General features: G+C 32.9%; 1 protein-coding gene across 2 annotated transcripts in view; it reads right to left on the reverse strand.

Annotated features, from left to right (window-relative positions):
- The window catches only part of ITGAV (integrin subunit alpha V), a 149,421-nt gene that overhangs the window by 70,801 nt on the left and 62,681 nt on the right, over positions 1–15,939 (reverse strand). For both annotated transcript variants that reach the window (XM_074215544.1, XM_074215543.1), the window contains one exon: positions 4,329–4,420. In XM_074215544.1, the coding sequence (XP_074071645.1) occupies positions 4,329–4,420 (92 nt within the window). The remainder of the gene's footprint in view (positions 1–4,328; positions 4,421–15,939) is intronic.

The raw sequence follows: 15,939 nt of genomic DNA on the forward strand, positions 1-15,939 counted from the left end.
ACTTAACATGAAGAAGAGAAGATTTTGGGGGGAGCATGATGGCTTGTTGCAAATATATGGAAGGTCTTGTTTAGAAAATATAGGAAGACCAACATCAAAAGAAATGTAGTAAACTGGGAAACAATCTTTACAACTAATGTTTCTGACAAAGGACTCATTTCTAAAATATACAGAGAACTGAGTCATATTTATAAAAAAAAAAAAAGCCATTCCCCAGTTGACAAATGGTCAAAGGATATACAAAGGCAATTTACAGATGAGAAGATCAAAGCAATCCATAGTCATATGAAAAATTGCTCTAAATCATTACTTATTAGAGAAATGCAAGTTAAAGCTTCTCTGAGGTACCACCTCACACCTCTCAGACTAGCCAATATGACCAGAAAGGATAATGATCATTGTGGAAGGGTTGTGGAAAAACTGGGACACTATTACATTGTTGGTGGAGCTGTGAACTCATCCAACCTTTCTGGAGAGCAATTTGGAACTACGCCCAAAGGGCAACAAAAAAATGTGCATACCCTTTGATCCATCAATACCACTACTAGGTCTATACCCTGAAGAGATGATGAAAAAGGGTAAAAATATCACTTGTACAAAAATATTCATAGCAGCCCTGTTTGTGGTGGCAAAGAATTGGAAATCAAGCAAATGTCCTTCAACTGGGGAATAGCTTAGCAAACTGTGGTATATCTATGTCATAGAACACTATTGTTCTGTTAGAAATCAGGAGGGACAGGAATTCAAGGAAACCTGGAGGGATTTGCATGAACTGATGCTGAGTGAGATGAGCAGAACCAGAAAAACACTGTACACCCTAACAGCAACATGGGGGTGATGATCAATCTTGATGGACACACTTATTTCATCAGTGCAACAATAAGGTACAATTTGGGGCTGTCTGCAAAGGAGAGTGCCATCTGTATCCAGATAAGGAGCTGTGGAGTTTGCACAAAATTCAAGGACTATTCCCTTTAATTTAGAAAAAAACTGCTATCTTATTGTCTGATCTTGTTATCTCTTATACTTTATGTTTTCTTCTTTAAGGATATGATTTCTCTCATCACACTCAATTTGGATCAATGTACAACATGGAAACAATGTAAAGACTGACAAATTGCTTTCTGTGGGGGGTGGGGGAGGGACGTAAGATGGGGTAAAAATTGTAAAACTCAAAATAAATAAAATCCTTAATTTAAAAAAAAGAAAATGTAGGAGGAATTTTTTAATATATTTTATTCTAAAAATAATGAGCAAGGGCGGCTAGGTGGCACAGTGGATAGAGCACTGGCCTTGGAGTCAGGAGTACCTGGGTTCAAATCCAACCTCAAACACTTAATAATTACCTAGCCGTGTGGCCTTGGGCAAACCACTTAACCCCATTGCCTTGAAAAATCTAAAAATAAATAAATAAAAATAATGAGCAGAAGTTGCAGAATGGCAGATAAATAAGGAAAATTTTCTAATGATTAGAAATGTCTAAAAGTGAAATGATCTTTAAGCACTGGGTAGATAGATGATCACCACCAAGGACACTGTAAAGGGTTTTACTATTTCAAGTATGGACCAAATGACCTCTTAGGTTCCTTCAACTTTGAAATTCTGTATATTTATCAAACTCACAGATAAAGATGGAAGAGGTTTGAAAGAATTTTTGTAGTTCCTGAACAAAGGCTGAAAAAAAATTATGATAGCTAAATTTAGTTACTGAATTGGATAATTTCCTGGTACAGTAAAATGATTCTAATTTTATCACAAATAATACTTTTGGAAATGATTTTAATTGTATTTGCTTCATTAATGATTTAAAGACATTTGGGGTCCCTTTTTACCATGCTACAAAATTTTCATGATTCCTTCCCAATGATATTAACTATAAAATTTATAAAGAACTTCAGTAAACATTACTAGAAAATGGTTATATTTTCCATCCTCATGAAAATGTTTTCTTGATTAGACATATTTTGTCTTCTTGTCCCAACCTCCTAAGCCCCAATTATTTCAAATAGGTCATTAAGGGTGTGTGTGTGTGTGTGTGTGTGTGTGTGTGTGTGTGTATGCCTATGTATTAATAAAAAAAGATAAAGATAGTGATAGAGACAGAAATCATAGCTTCATTGAGCTGGAAGGATTCTTAAAGATAATCTAATCCAGCTCTTTCTGTTCTTAAATGAGGAAACAGATCTATAAATGGCTATGTGCAGATCAGGAATTTTAACCCAGATCTCCTGATTCCTTAACCTGTGTTCCTTCCATTTTCTAGGTTACCTACCTTTTTTATAAAAGTCTTTTAAAAAAGAGAGGAAAAATCACATTTCTTTTTCTTTTGATGATAGGTAGTAGTTAGGTTAAACTGTTTGAGACAGTCTCTTTAAAAATTGATGTCAGTAAAGGCACTATCCAAATCTTTGATTCCTCACTCTTATTCTCCTCACATATTAATCTGTGGCCAAATCTTCACATTTTTATCTCCACAACATCTCTCATATTCATCCCTTTCTCTCAGTACTCACAGAGATATCACTCTAGTTCAGGCCTCCTTCATCTTTCACCTGGACTATTGCTAAAGCTTCCTAGGTGGTCCAACATATCTAATGCTTCTCTGCATTTCTATATATCCTCCAAACACTGCTAAATAAGTTTTCTGAAAGCACGATTTTCTAATGTCATTTCCCTACTCATTCTCTAGGGGAAAATATAAAGTCCTCTGTTTGGCATTTAAATTATCTTTATAACTTACCCCATCTTTACATTTCCAGTTTTTTGTACACATTACTAGCCTGCATGCATACTAAGAAACAGTCATACTGTAATACTTGTATATTACCCTCATGTTTTTATATCTCCCTTTATTGTGCTTTTGCACTGGTCATCTCTCATGCTTCCTTTTCACATCTATCATTTAAAATCCCTTGGTTCCTTCAGGACTCATTTCAAATAATACCTTTTAATGAAATCTTCTTGTCCTGTATCCCCTCCTCTTCCTCCCAATTCTAAAACACTCTCTCCCAACCTAATTTGCATTCATATTGTTAAGACACATCATGTGTATAAATGCACATAATATATACATACATATATAAAAATATATATATATACATATACATATATATGTATATATATAAAATGTTGCTGCTATTACGCAATTGTTTTTCAGTCATGTCTAATTCTTCATGACCCCACTTAGGGTTTTCTAGGCAAAGATACTGGAGTGATTTGCCATTCTCCTTTCCAGCTCATTTACTAATGAGGAAACTAAGGCAGAATTAAGTGACTTCCTCTGGATCACACAGCTCTGTCACTCTATCTACTGTGTCACCTAGCTTCCCTGCATGTGTATATAAATACTTTTATATATGTAGATATTATTTCTTTTGTCTAATAAAAATTGCTTGAGGGCAGAGATTATTTCGAGTCCATCTGTATTCCCAGGATTTAGCACAGTGCTGGCACATAAACATTTAATAAATACAGATTGATTAAAATTGTCTGTGTTTCCAAATACCTAAGAAAAAACATATTGTGTGTTTTGGGGTCAATTCCATTCATCGATAAAGCAGTATAGTAGGATAATATAACATAATATAATATAAAATAACTATAATATAATATAATATAATATAATATAATATAATATACACACACATATAATATAAACTTAACTAAGATATGCTTTCTGTGTAAACTGGCTCTGTTTCCCTCATTAGATTATAATTTCCCATAACAAACACAAAAGAGCTCTTTAATATACAGTTTTTTATAAAATGAGTCTTAGATGAAAACTGTTGCTTAATCAAACTTGCCATTCCTACTTATTTCATAACCTTTTCATTCCACTGTGACTTCTTACAGTTAAATATGGGGTTTGTACTGACATATAAAGAACTCCAAGTGAACATTAACAACAATAATATTCAGAATAACAACTAGCATTTAAATAGCACTTTTTTTCCCCAAGTGCTTCAGAATATCTTATTTTATCCTCACAACAACATTGAGAGATACAATTCCTATCCTTATTTTACAGAGAAGCAAACCAAGGTTGAGGGGCACTAGGTGACTTGTACAGAATCACATAACTAAACATCTGAGGGAAGATTTGAACCCAGTTATTTCTGACTCCAAGTCTAGCACTTTATCCATTTTATCAAATATCTCCCTCCTAATAATCAGTGAAACGAAAAGAAAAAAAAATCAAACTTTGTAATTCCTTTTATATCAACTGTCTGACTATATTTACATATTTAGGGCACACACATGTTATTTCTGTAGTTTCCACACTAGATTTTCTCAGTTAACCTGATGGGTAAGTTGCCTAAAGGACTTACCAAAATTTTGTCCTGTTTGGATCTCACAGAAGCTCCAAACCACTGGTGAGACTTAAACTCCAATGGATCATTTTCGGCATAATCTCTATTGCCTAAAGAAGAAAATTAGGAGAAAAGAAACCCCCAAACATTATTTTTAAATAATGAAGCAAATTTTATTTTTTAATCTAGCATAGGAGGGAGATAGCAATGGTTGATCAAATGTTTTATTTGATAGAGAGATATATGCATGAATTATCAATTTTTAAAGAATAAGATTCAAATTATAAAAATATAATATCAACACTTGATTAATAGTGAATATCATTTAGTGTATATTTGAATGAAAGGTGAATAAATTTAGGGAACTGAGTACACCAAACCGACTAGCTCCTGTGACACAAATCTGGATCTAGTTTAGTTACCTTTCTAATCAATTTGGATACCATACAATTTCTGTCATGTGAAAAAACTTTATTCAGTTATGAAAATTAGGAGGCAGGTGGTGCAGTTAATAGAGCACCAGTCCTGGAGTCAGGAAGACCTGAGTTCAAATCTGACCTCAGACACTTAAAATTACCTAGCTGTATGACCTTGGGTAAGTCACTTAACCCCACTGCCTTGTTAAAAAAAAAAAAGAATGAAATTAGTTATGAAAATTATGAGAAAACAATTGTATTGTGTGAACCCAGCCCTGCATGCTGGGAAAATGGGCATATTCACCTCTTCCTTAGAGATCTTAACTAAGGACCTAGATTATGTTGCACAGAAACCTAGTCAGATCCAAATATTGATACAAAGAATTTTTTCACAATTATATATCTCAAGCAACAAATTATACACACACATATTTCTGAATGTGTATGCACATATACATACACATACATGCACACATATTTATGAAAACTAGCTCTATACTGGTCAATCAGTTACTGTTTTCACATTCCTTTGAACAAATACAGACATTTTGGGGGAGTAGAACACTACTTTTTCTTTCAGGGAATTAAACCTATTTATTCACCTCCTCCCAACTCAAAAAGTCCCTAATCATTCTTTCCACTAGAAATCAGATTACTTAATCATACATTCTGTTTTATGTCCTGATTGTTGTTTTCTTTTAATGAATAAAAATCTGTCTCCCCCTGTTTTCAGGGTCTAGTGCCAAGATAAAGAGATCAGGTCTAGATTTGTTATGCAATTTAGCAAGCCCTGCTTAAAAAAATCTATCTTCTCAGAATTTTGAACTTTGGTTTCCTTAGTTATTTCAAATTTCATGTAACTGAAAGGTACTTAAGATTCTCCAGTGCCTGTGTCCCCATTACAAACAATTTTACCTGTATTATGTTTGTGCATAAGTGATAATTAATGGATCCATTCCGTTACAGCCTAGATAATTAATCAATCAAGAAGAGTGTCTACAATGTGCCTAATCTTACTGAAGAATGATATCCATGACAAATGATGAAAATTTAAAGTAATATGAGACCATTGTAAACTGCTAGTAGAAGAAAAGGCTAACATTCACACTATTAGTTATATTTTATTAGGAAACATTTCATCAATATATTCAATTAAAATTTTTGATATAGCTAAACCAGCAAAGACCTATGAAAGTTGAAAAATTCTGTTATATAAATTCTTTATTTTAATGATAAATCTTAAAATGAGATGGCAGAAACAGGAAAAGAGTTGGCATAATATACCTAGAGTATTTTATTTAATGAAACAGAATGATATTTTACAGACTCTTTTATGACAAAATATTTCCCATTCAAACATTAAAAATATTCAAGACCCCTTGGAAAATATACAAAAGAAATAATCCTGTTCGATGACCCTCTGATAATATTTATCAGAAAAAGGACTAACTATGGAGATGTAGACTCATCAATGGAGGTTATAATAGAATGGAGATTTAGCAGAATATAGGTAGAACAAGGATTTTCTGTGAATGATTATGATGTCCTATAGAAAAGTTTTGTTGCAGATTAAGTGCTGATTGAATCAAGTCTCAGAACACTGCAGAATCTCCTAGAAGAGATTCATAAACACTCAAAGAGTTTGGTCAAACCAATCATACAGGAAAGACTAAATTGATTAAGAATGCTTCTTGCCCAGATTTTAGCATACATTTGGAGGTCAACCTATAGAACTTATCTATAAGAATGTATATCTGGATAAATAGCACAAACAGACAATGAGCTGGGCCTAGAGTTGGACAGGAAGATAACAGATCTTTGGGAAATTGAATATTCCTTCACTGATTTACACAAGAAAGAAAAAGTCAAATTTTCTAATACCAGCGTTATATTGATGAAAAAATGAATATAGAGTGCAATGAAAAAGTACTGTGAGGAGCCTACAATATACAATGACGAACTTTGAAGAATAGAAGTAAGAGATATAATTAATCAGTATAATAAGAAGATATGATCATATTAATTATATAAATGGGAAAAGAAAATAAATTGGTCACATAGTAAAAGTGAGAGATGATAGGTGAGGAGCCAAAAATCTTTTCTGGAAGCCTTAGATGAAAGTGATGAAGGACCCCAATGAGTGGATTCTGTTAGTGACCCTGAGAGGTAACAAAGTCACACACAGAATGTTCAGGCTTGGATTGGATTGAAATCTACATTACTGGAGGAAACTTTTAAATTGATGAGACCACAGGTCCATTTGGTTATGAAAATATACTTACTGTACAGACTCTTTCACATGTTTAGGCAAATTTTTACACACACACACACACATATACACACAATTACTTTTGACCAACAATTCAGAATAACTATAAGCCATGAACATCCTAACAGAACTATAAAGCTCTTTAAAAGGTACAGGAAAAATCCCATTGTTAAAAAAATCTATATAACAAAAGATTTGCAAGTCCTAGGTGATGGTCAGTTTTTGATATATACAAACCAACAAAGACCTATGAAAGCTGAAAAACTTTATTATTATAATTCTACATATAAATAACAAATTATATTATAATTCTATTCTAACATAATTCTATTTTATATATATATATATTATGAGTCAACTGAATTTAATTAGACTATCACCTAAAATTTTTATAATAGCAAATGATAGATATTGTAATATGGTACCCTCAAGGGGACATTGCAAGCTTAACTAAAAATGATACTAGTTTTACAAATTACAAAATTTATCATAAAACATGAAACTGTATCATTTTTTTTTCTGAAATCTTTCTGCCTGCAAATATCTCTCCCTTCTCTCTCTCTCTCTCTCTCTCTCTCTCTCTCTCTCTCTCTCTCTCTCTCTCTCTCTCCCTGCTCCCCACACTCCATGAACAATATGATAGGAAAAAGAACATGAAAGAACATGATATAGTGAAAAGAATAATGAAGTAGAAATCAGAAAAATTTAATTCTAATCTTGTCTTTTCCATTAGCTAACTATCTCTTTTTAGATAAGTATTTTGACAATTCTAGGACTAGTGGAAAGATATTGTTCTGGAGATGGCTCCAGATGCAGTAGGAGACTGTCGTTTTTAAGCTAAGGGTTTCTCCCAGGTCTCAGCTAATCTGAGGCAAGATCCATTTAATAATTAAGGTTAGGCAAGAAATGAGGCAAAAAATTACCTTTTTTCCTGGTTATAAAAATTCAATTGGGGAGGGGAAGACTCAAGAGTTTCTGATCAAAACAAAAACGAATGTTATTTACATTCAATCTGAGTCATCAAACCCCAAATGCCAGTTGTTGTTATTATACAACAAATTTAATGGAGAAGCAGATTATGTGCACTATTAAATCAGATTTTTTATTTATCAAACACTACATACAAAGCACTGTGCTAAGTATTGGTACTACAAATAAAGTAAAAAAGAATAAGTCTCTTCCCTCAAAAAACTTACATTCTAATGGAGGAGAAATATAGAGAAAAGGAAGCTAAAAAGTGGGCAAGGAGGGAGAGAGGTACCCACCATAGGGGAATGTGAGTGGAAGTATTGAGGGCCAAGGGAGTACCATGACTTTGTTGGACTGAGCATCTTCCTAAATGGAGATTGTGGGGGTGGCTAGGTGGCACAGTGGATAGAGCACTGGCCCGGGAGTCAGGAGTAACTGAGTTCAAATCCAGCCTCAGACACTTGATAATCGCCTAGCTGTGTGACCTTGGGCAAGTCCACTGCCTTTCAAAAAATGGAGATTCAGGAAAGGGTTATCCAATTAGAAGGAAGGATCCCCTCCCACAAAGCTGACATTTCCAATGTGTGAATTTCAAAGAAAGATGCTTAAAATGAAGAGCTAGGGCATATTTTAAAAAGTCTGATTTGTAATCTGAAAAGGAATGAAACTCATGGTTACCCTGTACTTCTTCCTTAAATGGAAATTTTAAGAGAAATCATCCAATCAGAGGGGGAGATTCCAGGGCCAAAAACATTAAAAAGATTTACAAACATATTTAAAACAATGGCACTCTTTTCATAAAACTTTTTGACAGTACAGGAATTTTCATACAAAATATAATTCAATGAGTTAATCGTTATTTTAAACGAATAAATATTTTACAGTTTAGCAGTTTTTAATTTCTAATATATTATATAACCCACATTTTTAAAAAGTCCTTTGGAGTATTCAACCATTTTTTTTTCCTTTTTTGGTCCTGAAACCAAAACTTTAGAGCCACTAGTCGAAAGAATACATGATTGATCTTAGTCCCACTGATAGTTGATTTTACAGCAGTGTAGTGCCCCATAAGAAGTACTTGAATAAATACATTTCTTTTGAGTTTAAGAAAAAGCATACAATAATTGTTCTCCCTGCATTTCCCACACACAAAATTTACTTGGATAATTTTTGGGAGTAGTGACAAATGTAGCAATCTAAAGCAAAATGAAATAACATGTGACTTGTGGTAAGTTTTTATGGCCACATTGGTAACCACACTAAAATTGTTCTCACAATCAGCTGACACGGTCATCAGGATATGCAAAATGTCTATGTAAAGGGATAAAAAAAACAAGATATATTTCTGTTTGGAATCCCTTTTCTGGGACTTTCTCTCCCTAAGATTTTTTTATGCCAAGTTTGGCCAAAATATGCCACTAATATGGAATCCTTCTGAGGCTTTTCTCCTGGATTATGTTATGTCATGTTTAGCCTCATGGGACAGACCAAAATTGGCATATGACTGGGGAAAATTCTCAAAACACACAGAGCTGATCTAAATCACTCATATCTCAAAAAAAGTTTTAATGCAAGTTCTAAGAAAACATAAATTGCCCAATTTTAAGTAACACTCAGTTTCACTGAATAAGGTAATTATGCATATTGATTTGGTTTTGTGCTGGAAATGTAATATTGTATCTTGAAAAATAAGGCTGTTGTTATATACACAGTTGATGCTTAATAATTTGTTGGACAAACAAATATTTTAATGCGATACATTTCCTCAAAGTTGGTATGTGATTCTTAAGGAATCTATGGAACACTACCTCCCCTTGTTGGTGTTCTCAGAACATAACACTTTACAAATTTGAGAGTCTACAAATTATAACTTCTCTAAATTATAGTTGAAATAATAGGAGCAAATGACTTCTTTCCAATTAAAAGAGTATAGAAAAAGGGGAAAAGAAACAAGAACACCTTATTCCACTCAAATATATACATAGTGATGAGCTTGACTCTACTATACTCACTATAAAATTCCATTATAAATTAGCTAAAATGCATATACTACACTTATGGGTAAAAAAGTATAAAACTGTTGAACTAAATTCAAGCAAAATTTGAGCTTGAGGGATCACCAAAATCTGTACATGATGGCAAAATCCAAATTTCTAGAGAAGCTTGAAAGGCATGCATGTTCTAACTGGTGTGTAGTGGAAAAAGGCAATCTAAGCTATTAATCGCACATTATTTAGCTGGAAGAGTCTTGTTCCAGGTCACAGTATAATAGCAGAGCGAGAATTAACACATGTTTTCCCTTAGTTTAGTAATCTTTGTACTATATTATACTGCTATTTGAATCAGTAAGACATGGATGATAAACTACCCTACAAGAAATATATTATATTCACCTCTATGCAATAAAGCTAAGATTATGAATATATTCATTCATTGCATTCCTTCAGTACTAACTGAGCATTTTATGCAAATAGTTCCTGTTATGCATTGTGTAAAGGGCATAAAAAGATGATTAAGAGATGATTTCTGTCCTAAAATTCCTGATAGAACTTTAGGTAATCTAAGACAAGTAATAATAGCAATAACTAACGTTTATAATATCACGTTAAGATTTATGAGCCACTTTATATGTGTTGTTTCATTTGATGCATCCAACAATGCTAAGAGAGGAGCTATTGTTGTCTCTACTTTACAATTTATGAAATTGAGACAGAAAGAGGTTAAGTGATTTGTCCAAAATCATACAGTCAGGAGCGGCTAGGTGGTGCAGTGGATTAAGCACCGGCCCTGGAGTCAGGAGTACCTGGGCTCAAATCCGTTCTCAGGCACTTAATAAATACCTAGCTGTGTGGCCTTGGGCAAGCCACTTAACCCTATTTGCCTTGCAAAAACCTAAAATCACTTAGTGCCAAAGGTGGGATTCAAACTCAGGTCTTCTTGACTTCAAGTTCATTACACCAAGAATAATCAAGTTGTGTGAAATAGAAGAGAAGTGACCCAATTCTAGGAATATATGCCAAGAATGTCAATGACAAAAACATTAATTGCTTTAGAATGAGACTATTTCCAGAAGTAAAGTGATTTAAACAACCCTCCTGGAATTTGGTTTACAGTTAAACTAGAATTATTTACTAGAGAGAAGTGTTTCCTCTTAAGTATAAGTATATGCAAACTTTGCACTCAATCTCTATTTAAAGTAAGTGAAATTCCTAACCAATGAAATCTAAAAATTAAAATGGGGGAAAGTTTACAATGCTAAGTCTTTTAGAAACCTTTGAGATTGGGGTGGCTAGGTGGTGTAGTGGATAAAGCACTGGCCCTGGTGTCAGGAGTACCTGGGTTCAAATCCGGTCTCAGACACTTAATAATTTCCTAGCTGTGTGGCCTTGGGCAAGCCACTTAACCCCATTTGCCTTGCAAAAACTAAAAAACAAAACAAAACAAAACAAAAAAAAACCTTTGAGATTAAATGCTACAATAATTGCAATGAGTTAGATTTTTCTAGTGTTTGTTTCATTCTGATAATAAATGACAATCTAGCCGACAGCCTGAGGTGGAAAATAAAAGGGTATTTGATTTATGTCTAAGACCACTTAACTTAGAGCTGAATCATTGTTCATTATTCAGTTATAGGGCATTCTTTGATTTGGAACTACTAGACTTTTGAGTAGATATTGACCTCTAGAAATAACCAGCATTCCTGGTTTTCTCCCTAACAAGTCAATTCAGAAATTTAGGAGTTGGGCCAACGGAAACAATTCCCCCAGACTAATTCAGATCTAAAATGTGTGTTTTAGCCAATTTGGTATCTGTAGAGTGGGCTCTACTCATCACTTATAAATTATATATCTCAGAAACTAGACTCTGTCTTTAAAAATAAACTATCAAGAAAATTTTAATTACAATTACAATTTTAATCTAAAATTACAATTTTAAGGATGATGCAAGGTACTGGCAGCAGTTTTACCTTTGATGGAGCAGTCTTTCTCAAAATAATGCATATACATATTAATATGATATGAAATCAGTGTTTTGCACATGAGGGCATGAGAAAGGGAAGTGATTTAATAGATCCAGGATTTTATCGTCAAAGAAAAATTATGATTAAAAATTCCCTCAACTGATATAAATTATCCACTATTTGTAACTTATGATCTTAAAAAATTTATAAACACAGAAAAGAGAAATAGGATGTGTAATATGTAGATTTTTTTGACTCTAAGAGTGGGTAATCTATTTATACCAAGTTACCTTAGACAAAATACATACTTAAACAGTATTTGAAGTACTGATTTGAATTAAATCCATCCACATTTTCTCCCCATATAATGGAATGCCCATTTCCAAATTCAACAAATTCTAAGGATCTCTACCACTATTCTCAGGTCTCTAGCAATATGCCAATATTCACTGAGTCAGTACTTATTGTATCAGAACAATTTTTAGCAATGGTCCAAAACATAATGCTACCATTAAGGGATTCTAAAATGTTTATTTACTTGAATTAAAAGTTTCTCTAAGGGTAGCTAGGTGGCACAGTAGATAGAGCACCAGCCCTGGAGTCAGGAGTACCTGAGTTCAAATCCAACCTCAGACACTTAATAATTACTTAGCTGTGTGGCCTTGGGCAAGTCACTTAATCCCACTGCCTTTAAAAACAAAAAAAGAAAGAAAAGTTTGTCCAATGGAAATCTCTATCTATACTGTAATGTTTTACTCAAAAAAGTTGGCTACATATTTTATGATTATGACTTAATAATCAGAAAAAGCCCTAAATATTTTGTCATTATTGGCTTGAAAAGACCACAAATATATTCCTTTTGTAAGACTTGCTTTCCGTTCTGTATTATCCAAAAACAGATGGAGGCATTTTTTCCTAACATGACTAAAATATAAGAAATACAACATGAATTAGTTCTTGGAAAGATTTACACCAAATTACTGTCCCTAAGGAGCAAACTGAGGCAACCTTAAATATCTATGGATTGAAAAGAGTTTGTGAGCTAATCTACTTGAGTACATGCAATTTAAGACATTTTCATAAAAATGCACCCTTTGTTTCAGTAGATTAGGAATTGTACTTTCTGGCCTCTAGATTAACAAAAAAAATGTAACTTTTTAAAGGTATATATATATATATATATATATATATATATATATATATATATATATATATATAGGTATTCTCAAATTCATACTGAAACTATCAGAGTCAACTAAAGGCAGGAACAATGTGACTGGTGTCATATTAACTCATCGCATCAAGGATAAAATTTAAGGTAAATTTTTTTCTTATTTGAGAAGCTGAAACAAATGTTTAGTCTTTCCTCTCAAAGTCCAATTCAAGACTCATATCATACCATAAACTATCCCTCATTTTTGATATTATATTTTATTTTCATGTTTAATTCCCATGGCATATAGACAGTTAGTGACAGGGTAATAAAATCATGTGTTTAAATCTGGAAAGGACATAAGAGCCCATTTATTTCCAAGGCGTTCATTTTACAGATGAGAAAATGTAAGACAAGAGAAGTTAAAAACTTGCCCCACACAGGTGGGAGAATAGAAATAAAATTCAAATCCAGGTTATCTAACTACAAATCCAATTTTCTAATTACACCAGGATGAAATACTCCCTCAAATTTCTGTTATGCTCATCTCATTTTGCCACTTGACCATTTATTCATCTGTTTTGGGTTTTCTAATACCTATATTCCAAAATATATCCAGGCTTGTACTGCTCAGTTCTTTCAATGATCCCCAATACCTTCACCATACATAGTATATTTGTGGGAGTATTTTGCAAATTCACCTCATATTCTTCTGTAATGTGTTCTTTTGAGAAGGACTTATTGCACAAAAGAAAGAAAAAGAAAAATAGTGGGTCACTGAAAGAGAACCTCATGCCAGCGTACTAGACCTGGCATTCACACAAAGCTCTGCATTGTTTGAAAGGTTCACTTATTCTGAAAGAGAGAACCAAAAGATGTAAAAGAAGTAGAAGGTAATGGTCTCCCTATTCTTTCCAATACTCTCTGATATGAGTTTTGAAATAGAATATTTAGGAAACAAAGTTTTTTCCACATTCTAAATCTATAATTATAGTCCTGCATCAAAATTTAGATGTCCATAACAGATATTTTATGAAAAATATAAAAAAACCTGGGAAATGATTTTAATAGAGAAATTTACAAAATATATGGCAAGAGATTTTGATTTGTGAGGTTTTCTATTTTAAAATTCCTAATATCAGCAATTTTTTTCATTGCTGCTGTAAATAGACCTTTCATTCTCCAATGCTTGAAAAAATAAAGTGCATGGGGGGAACATTCTTTAGACTTTTTTTTAATAATAGGTACAGTAATGAGAACTGACAAATAATGATCTCAAGACAATGAAAATTACATCAACATCAGTCATTATCACTTCTGATACAAAGGAAAAAAAAGGAAAAATCATTGGCAGAGAAACCTGACATTAATTAGCTACAGAATTAGTGGCAATTGATTCCACAACTTTTATGAAAAGAAGTATATTTATTTACCACTCAGAGATCAAAATTTCTTATTCTTTTCCAATGCACAAAGAATACCCTTTGGGAGTACAAAGGAGCTTCACTTTCTCTTTAAACTAAATGAAACAAGGATAAGTGAAAAATACGAGTTAATTAATATTGTAGTCCATCTGTATGGAAGTCATAAAGTATTGCAAAACATTTGGTTTCCTTTTAGTACTACATAATGCATGCATGTGTACAATCTGAACGACTCCGGCCAACTCTGAGATGATCTAGGTCAATGAACACATTTTTTTGCTCTGGAAAAAAAATGACATGGCTTTTTAAAACAACACCACTCCCCAATAATTCTCCAAGTAAAAGAAAATAGGTAATTCATAACATACATATTGGACCTGGCATATGTTTGGTACCTTTAACTATCTGTCATAATCACTTGTTAGGTCCTTTCCCTTACAGATTTTTTTCTTCTAAGAGCATTTTCTCAATGATTTATTTTTCTATGAATAAAAGAGGGCATCTATTAAGACTATTCACCTCTCTGCTCTCCTATGAGAAGTATTTTTTAGTCTTCTTGAATGAACATCATTTCACTATATTTTAAGGTAAGTGAAAATTAATTAAACAGGATTAGATTTATCTTCTTGCAATAAATTCAAAAGAATCTATTTCTTCCTGCAATTCCCATTAACAATTACCCCTTCATTCTATCTCTACAAAAAAAGATAAAAAGGACTGTGACTTGAGAATTTGATAAGGTCTCAGTGTATCTTGTGTCAATTCTTTTGATTTTTGAACCACAGCTGTGCAAAAGTTTTACTAGCAGAAAGGCAGGACCCATGTAAGCCTCAACTAGAGTTCAATCTTTATAAAAGATTTTATAGTAGAAATTACTAAGTCTGCTGTATTTTGTTACTCTAGGGATGAAGAAAATATTTTAATTTGGTAGATGATTTTCATGAAAAGAAAATTCTTTAAGAAATACAATTCCATGGATTCTAAAGTAAAGTTATGGTAATAACTTCCTCTATCAAATACCAATATTATTTGATTTTCACATTTCTAAGTCTTATTTATCAAATTAACATAGAAACAAGATGCCAATAGGTCAAGTCAACAAGCAGATGCTAATTACTTTCTCTATGGCAGTATTTTGTGCAAAAGTGTTGAGATTATAAATATAAGCAAAGAAAGTCTTTGATCTCAGAGTGCTTATATTCTAATGAGAAAAGACCACAAAAGAAAGTTAAAAGTGGTTGTGTGGGATAGTGGAGAAAGAAGTCCAGAATGATGGAGCAAACATGACAATTGTACAGACCAGGTAAATGTACAGGAAAAGTGTACATTTACATTTATACAGGTAAATGTACAGGAAAATTGTACATTTGTACAGTTAAATGAAGTTAATTAAGGATTTGACCAGAGGAAGGTCCTGCAGGGTTGTAAAACCTCACT

This window comes from Macrotis lagotis, chromosome 1 (assembly GCF_037893015.1).
Source record: "Macrotis lagotis isolate mMagLag1 chromosome 1, bilby.v1.9.chrom.fasta, whole genome shotgun sequence".
Taxonomy (NCBI): domain Eukaryota; kingdom Metazoa; phylum Chordata; class Mammalia; order Peramelemorphia; family Peramelidae; genus Macrotis; species Macrotis lagotis.